The following is a 14,057-nucleotide window of genomic DNA, read 5'->3' on the forward strand; positions in this document are numbered from 1 at the left end:
GGATTCCTGTCGTCATACTATATTTAATTTGGGGGGATTTTTGCTAAGACAAGAGTATAGGGAGAAACCTTTTTATACCCATTTTCAAGACTGACTGGCTTGTGCCTGGTGTTCAGATGAGCCCGCGTCCAAGTGACACCCGTTACACGTAAATACTAGAGTTTCATGTGCTGCTGATGAAATGGGCTAGAAGCACCAAGGAGAATTGTCCTCCTCAAAACGCTTCATAATTGTTTTCACTCGCAGCTCTCAAGGGAAGTTGGTTCGTGGGGGAAAGGATAGGGCAGAGGGGCTGGGTCGTCAACATTTCTGGCTCCATTTTAGGTAAACATTGGTGTCTGAGGAACTAATGGCTTTGTTCAGCGTCCCACGGGTTGTCAACAGCAGAGTCACGGTTGAGACTTTGAATCTCGGAACCAGCTTCCTAAAAAGGAAAGCAGAAACCCCCGCCACATAATACAGTGGGATCTAACCTAAATGCAAAGTCTGTCTTTAGGTGGTTCAGGGAGCAGATACATCTACCTCATGAAATGATTCCATTCCCTTGCCCTCATCCTCAAACTAGGAATTGCAAGAAGTCATTAATCTTAACTATAATATAATCCAGGAGTCTCTTTATTCTTCTCAGGCGACATTGATTATCAGTTGTGATCGCCCTGCTGCGCTACCCAAAGCTTCTCCAGCAGTTCCCTCCATCAGATTGATGTCTTGTCTTTGAGGGGTGGGGGATGTCTTTGAGATGAGGGGAGAGGTTGGGGGTGGAGACAAATGAGCAAAAACAACAACAACAAAACCCAAAACCCAAAAAAACAAGTCATCTGTTTTAAAATGACTAGAGATAATAAAAGAAACTGTCATCACTAAGCCCTTTGGCCCCCAGCACAGAAATGCTGAGCTGAATTAATCTGAATCACTGTACTAATTTTAGTCTCTAGTGTAACCAGTGAGGCTCTCTGTAAGGCTTGTTCTCCATGTGTGTTTGGAAGAGAGCAGTGGAAAAGGCTGATGAGAGGGGAAGAGACATGACTTCCAGGATGCTGTGGGCAACACTTCAGCAAATTACCAGGATCCCATCACTATTGTATTTGAAAAGGACCAGTCACATCATGGTTCCTTCTGAGAACTGCACCCCTTGCTTCCCAGATGCCCGCTAGGACTGGGATTCCCTTCTGGAATGGCTGTATGTATGTAAGCCCCCAACCTCACACCCCTCGAGAGACCACATCCTCCAAGCTCCCCAGGGCTCACCTGGTTTCTGTAAACAGGAGCTGATGACCTCTGTGGTCGGCTCACACTCTGCCTGTGCTGGGTTGGCTAGTGTTACGCGTGAGACTCTTTGTCCCATTGTCCCTGCCTGGTTTGAAACAAATTTCATTTCCTTGTATGTGATCTTTAAGAAATTTTTTTTTAGTGTTTATTTTTTGAGAGAGAGAGGGAAACAGAGGATCTCAAGCAGGCTCTGTGTTGACAGCAGACATCCTGATGTGGGGCTCGAACTCACGAGCTATATAAGATAATGACCTAAGCCAAAGTTGGACGCTTAATCAACTAAACGGCCCAGGCCCCCCTCCTTGAATGTGATCTTGAAAGAAGAGTTGCTTAGAATGACCTCAAGCAGTCATTAGTAGACCAACCTCAGTTAAGACATTTACAATCCCTAGGAAATAGTCATTCTCTGCCCCCCCTTTCTCTTCTTGAGGGTCTCTCTTTTTTGATGGCTGCCCTAATAGTTTCAGGTGCTGACAACAGCAGTCCCATATTCTCTGAGAGGTGAGAGTCCTTTTATTTCATCTGAATGAGAGCCTGTTGTGTTTTGTTTTAACCAGTTCTCTGCACGTCTATATCATTCCACCTGCTTTCTTCCCTGGGGTCGCCCGGCTCGTCTAACAGACGGTTACTGCGTCCCGAATGCCTTCGAACAGTTACGTGTTTGAGCCCGGGGGCCTCTCGTGTGGATGTTCCAGCCATGTCAGCATGGCCTCTCCCTTCAGCTTGTTTTGTTTATCCGGCAGCTCATTACTTAGGAGTAGCCTGTCAAAATAGGTTAAATATCCTTTGGGAAACATGGTCACTCACATCCTCGAGATACCAGAAATATGTTGAATACAGGGGAAGATCGGCTTGATAAGAAAAACGGGATCGACTTGCATCACCCAAAAATATTTTCCTGCTATTCCGGTTGAGTTTCCGCGAACATCAATAAAGCTCTAGCGAACCTACAGGCCATAAATTTCTGCAGCCGACGCATAAAGACACCAAGGGAAGCAGGGAAAATGATTGCTGATGATTCGTTCTAACTACTTGACCTTCTGACCTCTTCTCTAGATATATGACCAAGATGGAACACTACAGCACTTTATTGATGGTGGGGAACCTAGTAAGTCGAGCTGGATGAGGTATATCCGATGTGCAAGGCACTGCGGAGAACAGAATCTAACAGTAGTTCAGTACAGGTAACGTATGTACCTTGATTTACCACTTCAACGTAGCTGAAGCCCTTTGGCTTGCGTGTACAAATTCAGGCTTGCTGCTGGTTTTAAAACCCTGCAGAGTCCTGCGGAACCCTGTGAGGACTGGCAGACGTTGTTTTCCTAGGTTTTTGGAATCTCCTTGGTTCTTGAAACCACACTATCCCGAGAGTTCAGGAGTAAAGATGCTCCCGGAAGGGCCTCTTTTACTCGGTGCACGTGGTGTCGTTACTTCCACGCCACTGCCTGAACATCCACAAGTGCCTGAATGAGCTGGGAAAACTTGCCGATGTGGGGTGATTCCCCCACAGCCGGTGTGTGCCTGCGTGTAGATAGGAGTTCAGAGATGCAGCCCCAGATCCCGTGCACCCTGCCGTCTTTAGGCTTTCTCCCTCGGGAAACAGTGTCATTTGCACAGAGACGTGGGAGGCCAAGAACTAACTCTCAGCCTACTCCAGGCTGCTTTTCCCGAGCTCTTCAGCTCAGCAGCCATGGCTGAGCCAGAATAGCCCATCCCGGTCCCTCAAAAGGTGTCAGAGTGTTTGGCTTTGGCCCTTTGACCATTCAAGATACATGTCGGGTGATCAGGCAGTTCCAGAACGTGAAGAAGCCGCCGGTTCCCTGAGAAGTTTGGGCAAAGCCCAAAGGGTAACAGACCCAAAGTGGAGCGAGCCTCATTTTCCAGAATCCCGTTGGGAGGCCTGTGGCTGGGGCGGGGTGGGGGGAAGGTGGGGAGGGGCATGGGAGGGGCAGAAAAGCAAGGTGGATTCCCAGATGCCCTGCCACATCCGCTCAGTGCACCTGTTGGTCAAGCATTTCCACTTAGTGCTAAAGAAGGCTGAAATGGAGATGGGAACACAAAAACAGATCACAGAGAGGGGGGGAAAAACCCTTTCCTCAAAATCCCTCGAAAACATGTGCCATATAAATATATGACCTCAGTTATAAACAGCCATGTTCCCTTTAGAATCAGAAGCAACTGGTTAGCTTTATTAGGCACCACAGACACATCAAAGCAGAAGGTCCTGTACTCTGCAACTTGGCTTCTTGCCTGTGGCTATTTATTTTCTTTCTTTCTCCTTCTTTTTTTTTCTTTTTTAGTTTTTAAACATGAAGCTTAAAAAAAAAAAAAAAAAGGGCTTTATACCCCTCGCAGGTATAAGGCTGCACAAATCTGGCTGGCTCTCCGAAGGTCTCCAGTTCAAAGGGAACATATTTGGGCAGCATGTGACTCACTGCCATGGTTTCCTGGGCAGTTATATTTCATTAAATAATGGTTTCAACGAAACCGTGCATGACGGTATTTGGTTACTTGACTGCAGCCGCATTTCTGTCATGAAGTTTTTATGAAAGCCGGAGCTAGAAAATTAGTAAAGGTTGGGTTTGTCCCTCCAGCAAGAGATAGTCTGGCCGGTTCCGTAATGAGCACCTGGGGAGCTCTTGAGGCAAATTCTGAATTTGGGGGAAACAAGAAACCCCGAAGAGTAAGGCAGTTACCTGTCAGTAGTAAGTGGATTTTACAGCTAGCCTTTCATGATAGTGCTTCACCTTCTAGATCTCTCTGCCGATCTGTTTTCGATTACTTCGGATCTTTCTAAAATGAACTACAAAAACACAATTTAAAAAACTGGCATCCATCACCAGTGACCACGTCCAAGAGTAAGAAAATAGAAAAGTTGGACCCCGAAGAGCCAGCTTAATTTTTATTGTACATGAACGTCCTCTTCACAAAAAGTCAGCTGGTTTAGATTCATTCTGTTATGATTTGTAATATCTAAATGGAATTTTCTTCAAAGCGCCCTTGATTGATTGACCCTTAGCTGAACGTTTTGTTTTTATTTTGAGGCTGACAATAATGTTTGTTGGCGTGTGCTGTGCTTCAACTGCGTTGGGACGCCATGAGGCTATCTTTATGAGTCATCCAACCACAATACTAAATACATGTCAGCAAAGGAAATATTATCTGAAGAGGGAAAAATTCCTTTGATGTGCTTCAACATGCAGAGATTTCTGCGAGTTTTGGAAGCTTTGCCCGCTTGTAAGGAACGGTGTACCCTTACACATTTTTTTTCTTTTTTTTTTTTTTTTTTTTTTTTGCCCACCCCTCCCTTTCGGCTTACTCTGTGCCTCAGAAGACCACCCATTGCTTGAAAACAGTTCTGTTCTTTCAGCAGCAAAGTGTGTCATTTGGTTTTTAGCACATTCATTTGCCGGGCGCTGTGTTTATATTAAGGGAAGCCAAACCGAGAGATGAAATGTTACAAGGGTGAAGTACAAAGTCGACTCAATTTTTCTCAAGTTAGGAGATGCCGGTGATTTATAGCTCGGCTCCAATTTTGATTTTTTTATGTAGCAGTGGAAAGAATTAATAAAATGCACAGCTCTTGGAGATGCGGAGGGAGGCAGGGTGGCGAGGTCCGCACAACTGGCTGGAGTTTTTGTCAGATATTCATAGAATGTTGGGAAAAACATTCTGCTTAGTTAGCAGTGCCCTCGTGAGACAGAATGGCAGCAAGTAAGGAAAATAACAAGATAAATGAAATTTTTGCAGCTGCAAGTAAAATATTGAGAATCTGCACTTTTTTTTTTATTGATCTTTATGATCCTATTGCCAAGAGCCACTTTGTGGTGACAAAATATGTTGACAAGTGCATATCTCACTGCCATGAAAAATGTGGAGAAGGATTTGCCTTATGTCTGCAGTGTTCTACAAGGAGCCAATTGCCCTGCCAAGGCCATTCCTTACAGAAAGGCTAAATTTAAGGCCCACCAACCCTAAACACTTTTATCTTGAACTTGAGGCTAATATTTGTAGCAATTCTTCATTAAGGAAACCAGTCACGGTCTCCTCATTTTTTTTTTTTTTTAATCTGTAGGTTTTTCTTTACAGTACCAAAGCTGTTTTAAAAAATGTTTATTTCTTGGTGCCTTCACTCTGTCCTTTCAGAGGGTAATCTTTCAGCCAGAGTAAAGTGCTCCCCTTGTATTTAATGAATTTCCATTCGTTTTCCCTAGAAGAGGGGTTTTCTCTTCTCTTGTGTCAAACTTGAGAAGATAGGCGATGGGGAAGATTTTTACTTTCCTCTGTCCTTAAATCACAAAGCCGCTTAATTTTATTACGGATTTGGGGACTCCCATTGCCACGTTGCAAGAATACGTGTAATGCTTTTCCTTCAAAAAGGAAATCAATAATATTAATTGATAGATGAAGGTGAGGCACCAGCGTCTACAATTTGCCGAGAGATGGAATTTTCTCATTAATCTGAGATGGAGTTTTTTGTTTTGTTTTTTGTTTTTAATGAGCCCCTGGCTTTATGCCAGCTCTTGGGCCCTGTATGTGTCTCTTCAGCCAGGATGTTCTGTGGAGGGACATTGTGGAAATAAACTGTAAGGTGTTTATTATACCGGGGTAGAGGCTGTAATTGGTTGCTGGGAATGATAAGGTGGGTGCAGATTTTATTGCAAACAAACTGTTTAGATGGAGCTGGGCAGAACTTTTTCGGGGCAATGAAAATGTGGAGGGTGGGGCACCTGAATCCTACCTATTACTAAGCTGGGTTTTCTTTTGTTTTGAATAGGTCGAATATATTCTACCGAGCCTGTATAGATATTCCCAGGGGTACCGAGCTTCTGGTGTGGTACAATGACAGCTATACGTCTTTCTTTGGGATCCCTTTACAATGCATTGCCCAGGATGAAAACTGTAAGAATTTCTTTTAGCTCTGAATTCACATCTCAAAATACTTATTTGAAAGCTAACCATTTAAGAGTGTTGCTTGAGACTCCTGAAATCCAACTCACCCTGATACGTGATGCAAATGTGCACGAGTCTGTTCCATCATTTTCTTCTCCTGCTCCTGTCCTTTGCTTTTTTACAGGGCATCTTATGTAAGCCAGTCCTTTCCTCACCTGTATTTATTGTCAAAGCCATTGTCATAGTTTTAAGTAGTCGCTGGTAGCAGTAATGAGGCAGCTGGTATTTAAAAAAAAAATTTTTTTTTTATGTTTACTTACTTTGAGAGAGAGAGAGAGAGAGAGAATGGAAATGAAAATGAGAATGAGTCAGGCACAGGCAGAGAGAGAGAGGGAGACACAGGATCCGAAGCCGGCTCCAGGCTCTGAGCTGTCAGCACAGAGCCCGACTTGGGGCTCAAACTCACAAACTGGGCAATTGTGACCTGAGCCAAAGTCGGAGGCTTGACCGACTGAGCCACCCAGGTACCCCTGAAGCAGCTGGTCTTTATTGAGCACCTACTCTGTGTCTGGTACTGTGCTTGCCACCGCATGGGGTTACCAGAACAGCACAAGCTGTAACTCCTGCTCTGCAGGGGTACGCGATCTTGCCAGAGTCACATCACAGGCAAAAATAAAATAATAAGAAAACGGTGCTGTCTACTTAGGGGTCAAAGCCCTCCAGGCAACTGGGGGTGCTAAGTAGTCATTGGAATGAGAAACAGTAGCAAAAATCATAGACACGTGACTGAGGAGTTTGTCTTTGCAAATTTCCTAGTCTAACATGAACTATTTAATTTGTATCTTTATTACCAGGGCAGTCATTATCTCTAAAAAAAAAAAAAAAAAAAAAAAAAAAAAAAAAAAAAAAAAAAAAAGTCTTATGTAGGCAAACAGGACCTGGGAGCCGTTTTTATTAAAACTTTTATTTTTGTTTTTATCAATTCTTTGCAAAGTATTATAAGGTGATTTCCAGGATTTGGAATGGAATTAGGTAATGCTGATGCGTTTCAGTGAGAAACACTGGTTTCACTGACACCATTTTAATAAAAAAAAAAATGGTGTGGCAATAAAGCCACCAAACGGATAACGGCTAATTGCAGTGAACTAATAATTTGTCATTCTGTAACAGAAAAAAGAACAGAGAGAACAGATCTATTGAAGAAACTTCAGTTTGGAGGAAAAAAAGTGTTATTTTTCCTTTCCCACTTACTTTCTCACACATACACACACACACAAAGATCCCCCCCCCCAAAAAAAAAAAAAAAGTTTGTGTTACTCCTGATAAAAATGCTGCTGGTCAGATATTTCTTTTTCATGTTGTCTTTATTTTCTTTGCCAAAAAAAAAAAAAAAAAAAATAGAACCCCCAGGAAGTGTATTGCCATCAAATTTCTCTTTGTACTCTAACCCCAAACCAATCTCCAATCAAACAATGAATCTTTGGACCTATAGTACATTCCTCTTACTTCCCAAGTTTCCATTGGAAAGTTTCTTTTCTGCAGTGATACTTGGGTTTGAAGGAGTGTCTGTTTTTGTAGGAGAAAAATCTCAGTGTTGGACATGGAGTGTGTGGTTGGTGTTTGAGGCAGAAATGGACAGGACACCAGAATGTTCTGTCTTCTCAGGATGGCTCCATGCCCCTGTTCCCCCAGACTAGACCGAAGTCCATGTACAGAGAAACAGCAGTTTCCGGCCCTCTAGCCTGCTGACATGGGCCTGTCCTGTGAACCTTGATGTAACCTCACCTTCTGAAGTGTGGAAGTTGATCCAAAAGCCTTCCAGAAATCCTGTAAGGTCTGCTGTTTGCTCCTTTACCACAACCTGCTACAGACTCTGAAGATGTTACTGTGGTGTGTGTGTTGAGAAAGGTCTGAAGATAAGCTTATTGAAGCCTAGAGTTCTCAGGTACCTAGGCACATAGTCCAAGGATGTGTTCATTCATTGCGCAGATACTCATTGAACACCCGTAGTGAGCTAGTGTCTTCGTAGGTGCTGCAAATGCAGCAGCCAAAAAGCAGATGGGAATTCCTGCCCTCAGGGCACTTACATTCTAGTGGAGAGAGGCACAGTAATGAATGAATGAATGAATGAATGAATGAATGAACGAACGAACGAATACATGGCTTGTCAGGTGGTACATTTTGTAGAGTGGCCAAAGCAGGGGAAGGGGTGAGGCATGCCAGGAGTTGTGAGTTGTGGTTGGCAGGAGTGAGCGGGGAAGGCCCTACCTGGAATGTGCCTTTAGGGTGAGATTGGCGAGGGAAGGATCAGCCACGTTTGCTATTTGGGAGAAGAATGTTCCAGGCGGCAAGATGAAAAGAGTAAAGGCCCCATGATGGGGATGTTTCTGGCCTGTTGGAAGAGTATCGTGGAGGTTAGCACGGGTGTTGTGGAGGGAGTGAGGTGAGGACGAGTTAACTCAGATGTGGGGTGGGACCGGAGCGGGGACCCCGTGGCGCCCAGGAGGCCCCTGTCGGAAGCGTGGCTTTTCCTCTGTTCGAGGGCCAGGCGAAGGGCGCTATGGCAGAGTTCTGAGCCGAAGAGTGAGATGTTCTGGCTGCAGTGGTAACAAGATTACGCTGGCCATTGAGTGGAGACCAGACAGTAAGGGCGGAGGGTGGAGCAGGGAATCCAGTTCCAGGCTCCTGCAGGACTCCAGGGGAGAGGGGGTGGTAGTCCGGGCTAGTATAGTCATGGTAGAGGTGGTAAGAAGTGGCTGGATTCTGGAAACGTTTTGAAAGTCAAGCCAGGAGTGCTTCCGGACACACTGGATGCTGAGCGAGAAAGAAAGGAGTCCAGGATAACTCTAAGGCTTTGGTCTGAGGAACTTGAAGAAAGGAACGGCCAGCTACTGAGTTAGGAGTCAGAAATGGAAACCACCGTGGAATTACTTCTATTTAAAAAAAAAAATAAAAAGCTTATTTATTTATTTTGAGAGAGAGAGAGAGAGTGTGCGTTCATGTGCGCAAGCAGGAGGGGGCAGGGGGAGAGAGAGACAGAGAGAGAGAGAGAGAGAGAGAGAGAGAGAGAGAGAGAGAGAGAGTGTCCCAAGCAGGCTCCACACTGGTAGCGTAGAGCCGGACTCGGGGTTCACACTCACGAGCATGAGATCATGACCTGAGCCGAAATCAAGAGTTGGCGGCTCAATGAGCTGAGCCGCCCAGACGCCCCTAAGTTTTAAAAAATGGTTTCAGGTTACTTACTTGTTTTGTTGAGAAATAGTACACATGCACGTGAGGGGGAGCCATGGAATTACTCCCTAGGGAATGCATTTCTTACCCTTGATGTGATCTCTGGGGTGGCAGTCACACATTTGCAACATTGCTTGCACTTGGTGTTGCTGTTACGTGGATGAGACAGATGTAGGGGGTGGGCTGGAGGATTTCGGGATCTTGTGTGCCGTTCACAGCCACCGACAACAGGGATCTGAGAGTGCACCCTCTGGTCTTGAGATTCATTGCCGCAGTGTCATCAAAAGGGTACTTTCTGGAAACACCGGATGCTTTGCTTTTTAATCCTTCTGTCTCATAGAGTCCGACCGTGTAAAGCACTCTTGAGGCTGCTGATTAGAGTATTACGTTAACTCCACCGGGATAGATGTTCAACCATTTATTGAAATCCTTGGAAGACAAGGTGGAAAACTATAGCAGCTTGAAGTATCGCGGATTCGGTAGATAAATGAAGCGGCTCTTTTGGGTGTTGAGTTCCGAGCTCAAAGTGAGGGTGGAGGGAAGCTTCAAGAAAATTAAGTCATTGACTTAAACGCTCACCAGTGACAATCCCCCTTCCCCCTAAGGGTATTATAGGAATTTTATTTCAGTTCCTGTCTCACAGTCGTATATCTGTCATGTGATTGGCCACCCAAGAAACCAGCAGAAAGCTTCATCAGATAGTGTGGGGGAGATATATGACCGTACTTCTAAGATGGATTCCCATTCCGCATGATTCACGGAGAGGGCTGGGAGTGCTTTATAATGAGGGTTCCTTATTCTGCACAGAGAAAATACTCTGCGTGATTTAAAAGCACAAATGTGTGAGAGGGCATGGGCAGATAATTTAACAGATAGCCTTCCACAGCCCTGAGTAATTTAAATCATCTCAACTGGATTAGCAATTCTAAGACCATTTTTATCCTACGGAGCGAGCCACAAAATAAATTAGGTACCTTAAAAAGCTTCTTGATACTAGAGACAAAATACCTCCACAGGGCCTCCTTCTAGTGCTCTGCACACACCAATTACTAAATGCCCACCCCCCCCCAGATGAATATTGAGAATTTTTTTTGCCATTATTTGAAGGGATTAAACGTTTCAGTCAGATTTTTCTTTGTTAATGAAGTTGATACATGGCCCAAGACATTCAAGGGAAATATGATTTTACTTAGCAAATAATACTTATTAAACCCTTTCATTTATTAAAATATCGTTTTCTTCCCATGGTTCTTTCAACAATGAAAGTACACATTTCCTATTGAGCGTGTGCGGTGGGTTCAGGCCTCAGTGACTGCCCCCCTCCAGCGGCAGCTGAGAGGCGGTGGGGGCACACTCAGGTGCCCAGACAAGCCCCCGAAAGCCGCCTTGCTGTTCAAAGAGAAGGCATCGTTTGACACAGGCATTTGGGTTCTGGAAGCAATTCCTATGTTATTTTCTTTGTAAAAAACCATGGTTATAAATGTAATAGAGCTCCAAGCAGAGAGCCGCTCCATCCACCCTAGACCTTCCCGAAGAGCCCGAAGGAAAGCCTGTGTCGACAGATTGCATCCGCGAGAAGGAATGAGGCTCCCCAAAGCTTCCAGTGGGGGATTAGCTCCTGCGGAGTGTAAAGACCAGAGTGTATTCATATTCATTTCAGAGGAAGTGGAAAAAAAAAAAAACCAGGGAATAAATGTTAAACAAGTCTTCCTGCTGCTTTTTCTGTCTTGGTAAGGGAAGCCAAGGTAACAGAATGTGAGAGGCAGTGGCCGAGGCAGTGGGCGCACTGCCCCCCTCTGCTCCCCTCTTCCTCTTGATTTTACAGAGCAGAAAACAAAAAGGGGCACCTCCGCCTCATGCCCCTTACCCTGTCACACCACCAAGAGGGAGGCGCTAGGCCCAGGCTCAACCTTACATCTGGAAACACGGAGGAGTTTCCATTCCACTTGGGTCCTGCAGGGCCATCTGTGTGCCAAGCCCCGTGGGGAGGGTTGTGACAAGGTAGAGGAGCTCAGACCCTGTCCTCAAGTCTAGAAGAAATCACTGGAACACACAGCGTACCAACCAGATACAACACAGGAACCGGGTGACATGGCCACGGCTGTGAGCCTTAGCTCAGGGGGATTGGGCTGAGCATTCGTGAGGTTGGTAGGAGTCCAGGCTCCAGGCCCTTTGAGTACCTTGGGCAGCTGGGATTTGCCTCTTTACTTAAGCCCGGGAACTAGAAGTTCCTGTTCTCTCCCTGATTGAGGACTAGAAAAATACTACCCACAGTCCTGGGAGCTAAGGAAACGTCCCTCTGAGGCCATTGGTAAAAGCAGTGCCTGGGGTGCCTAGGTGGTTCTGTCAGTTGAGCATCCAACTTCAGCTCAGGCCACGATCCCATGGTTCTTGAGTTCGAGCCCTACAACGGACTCACTGCTATCATTGCAGAGCCTGCTTCGGATCTTCTGTCCCCCTCTCTCTCTGCCCCTCCCCTGGTCGTGCACGCTTTCTCTCTCTCTCTCAAAAACATAAAAACAAGCAAACAATGCCACACTCTAAAAGTCAGCCCTGGCTATGGGATGTTGTGGGGTTGATTTTGTACTGCCTGCCAGGTCTGGAAACCCTGGGCCAACAGTGATTGGTCAAGAACTGGAGAAACCTGTAGGGTGCTAAAGGAAGCAAAGAGAAGTCACCCCCTAGGGATGCCTCGGTACCTGCACAGGACTCCCAACAGAAGGCAGCCATTGCTGAGAACGCATCTGCAGTGAGAAGTGACAAAAACACAGGGAAACCCACTGTTGTCAGAGATTCGGTCTCTTTGGGTGCTTTGGAATGCTCTGGGGGTACCACCTAGATCCCAACCTTGCTATTAGATTGAGGCACTCATTCCCCTGGTGGGGGGGAGATTAAGGGGCTGCTGGCCTCAGAGGAGTTTGTCTCCCGGAAGTACCTTCAGCCTAAGGGAGCCACTTTGCCCTTTGTCCTACTCCCCCTCTCTGTAGCCCATGTTCAGTGACTGGGCATTGTGGGTGGAGGCTACCAGGGACTGGTTCCCTTGCCCCAAAACAGGACGCCTGTGAAGGACTTCCATCTCCAGAATTGTCCCGTCTCCTCCCTGGACAGAGTTCTCTTGCCTCACTTTCCTAGAGGTACTGATCCCAGGAGCACTCCTCCGGGAACCTCGTGCACACAAAACTGCAAATCTGCATTTCAGTGCGTTTCCCCGGGGGACCCGATTTAGGTGTTCTGAGATTTGTGTCTCCAGTCCAGATCTCTGTACTGATCCCCGCATTCCTATCTAGCTGGGCACATACCGCTGAAACCATTCTGCCCCTCCTCTAGTTCAGTAGCTCAGCCCCATTCATCCAGTTCTTTCTAGAAACCTTGGCATCTCACTTTTAGTCACCCTTCTATCTAATCTCTTACAAAGCCCTGTTGATTGTATATTCTGGGGTTTTTTTAATTTAAGTTTATTTACTTTTGAGAGAGAGAGAGGAAGACAAACAATCCCAAGCAGTCTCTGCGCTGGCAGTGGGACTCGATCCCATCAGCCATGAGATCATGAGCTGAAATCCAGAGTCAGATGCTCAACTGACAGAGCCACCCAGGCGCCCCATGGCTTGCCATTACTCTTATAATGGGTCCCCAGGTCTTTAATATGGTAGCCTATGGGCCACACAGAGTCTCCAGAAAGTATTTCCTATGGTTCACGTCCCGTTTTACAAAATTAGAACTCACGCGTCATTAGACTGGCCATGACCCGTTCAGTTTGTCACAGACCTTGCGTCCTCCCTTGAGCTCCTTCTCACCTCAGCCTGTCAGGTAGACCCCGTAGCAGAGCTGCCCATGTTCCATCCTCTCATATTGCCTTTTGTTCCCCCTTCCCACCTGTCTGACACCTGTGTGCCTTTTGGGACTCACATTCAAGGTCACTGCCTGAGAGAAGCTGTCCCGCACCCCCTCCCCCACCTTTCCTGGCGCCTCTTCGTCTCTCTCATAGCATGCGTCACACTTGGAGCACCTGTGTCTTGTAAGTGCTCACGTACCGATCCCCCCCCCCCCCCCCCCCCCCCCGCCACGTTTTGTTCTTTTTGTTCCTTCTGAACCTGGGAGATGCCTTACAGTTAATGATGCAACCTGCAATTAATGGGATTTTAGATTTGACGACACTGAGAACTTACTTGTAAAAACCTTTTGTTTGATAGCTCTCTCACTAGAGTGTAAGTGGTCTGAGGACAGGGGTCGGGGCTTGCTTTTCCCCCCGTACCCACGGCACCAGCAGCTCACGAAGTATTGGTGGACTGAATGAATGGACAGAGGGTGGCTGTACGGATCCTGCATGGGCCCCTCTCACTGTTGTAATTTTCCAGGGTTTGCCAAGTTCGTGTTCTTCCTTGAGTCTATACCCTGTAGGGCTTTGCCAGTTTTCCCTCTACCCCCTTAATCTTTGTCTCGTAGAAGGAAGAGATTTTCCCAGCTCACTGTGTCTTCGTGTGGAAACCCCTCATTTTCTAGGCCACTTTAGTTCATCATCTCTGGGCCTTTTGCAGGCGTCTGCAAGGTCTGTCACCTTTCCGGTCATTTTGTTCATACTTTTGGATTGCCATAGCCCATGGGGCTCTAATTTAGGAAGAATAGTCTTCTGTGTCCTTTAAATCCTTCTTTAAAAAAACTGTAAT

At 46.1% G+C, this 14,057-nt stretch overlaps 1 protein-coding gene across 1 annotated transcript in view; it reads left to right on the top strand.

The window, feature by feature from the left end:
• The window catches only part of PRDM6 (PR/SET domain 6), a 106,994-nt gene that overhangs the window by 70,950 nt on the left and 21,987 nt on the right, over window positions 1–14,057 (top strand). Inside the window, exons 3-4 of the mRNA XM_030317153.1 lie at window positions 2,326–2,453; window positions 6,047–6,171. Coding sequence (XP_030173013.1) covers window positions 2,326–2,453; window positions 6,047–6,171 — 253 coding nt within the window. The remainder of the gene's footprint in view (window positions 1–2,325; window positions 2,454–6,046; window positions 6,172–14,057) is intronic.

The sequence above is a fragment of the Lynx canadensis genome, chromosome A1 (assembly GCF_007474595.2).
Source record: "Lynx canadensis isolate LIC74 chromosome A1, mLynCan4.pri.v2, whole genome shotgun sequence".
Classification (NCBI taxonomy): domain Eukaryota; kingdom Metazoa; phylum Chordata; class Mammalia; order Carnivora; family Felidae; genus Lynx; species Lynx canadensis.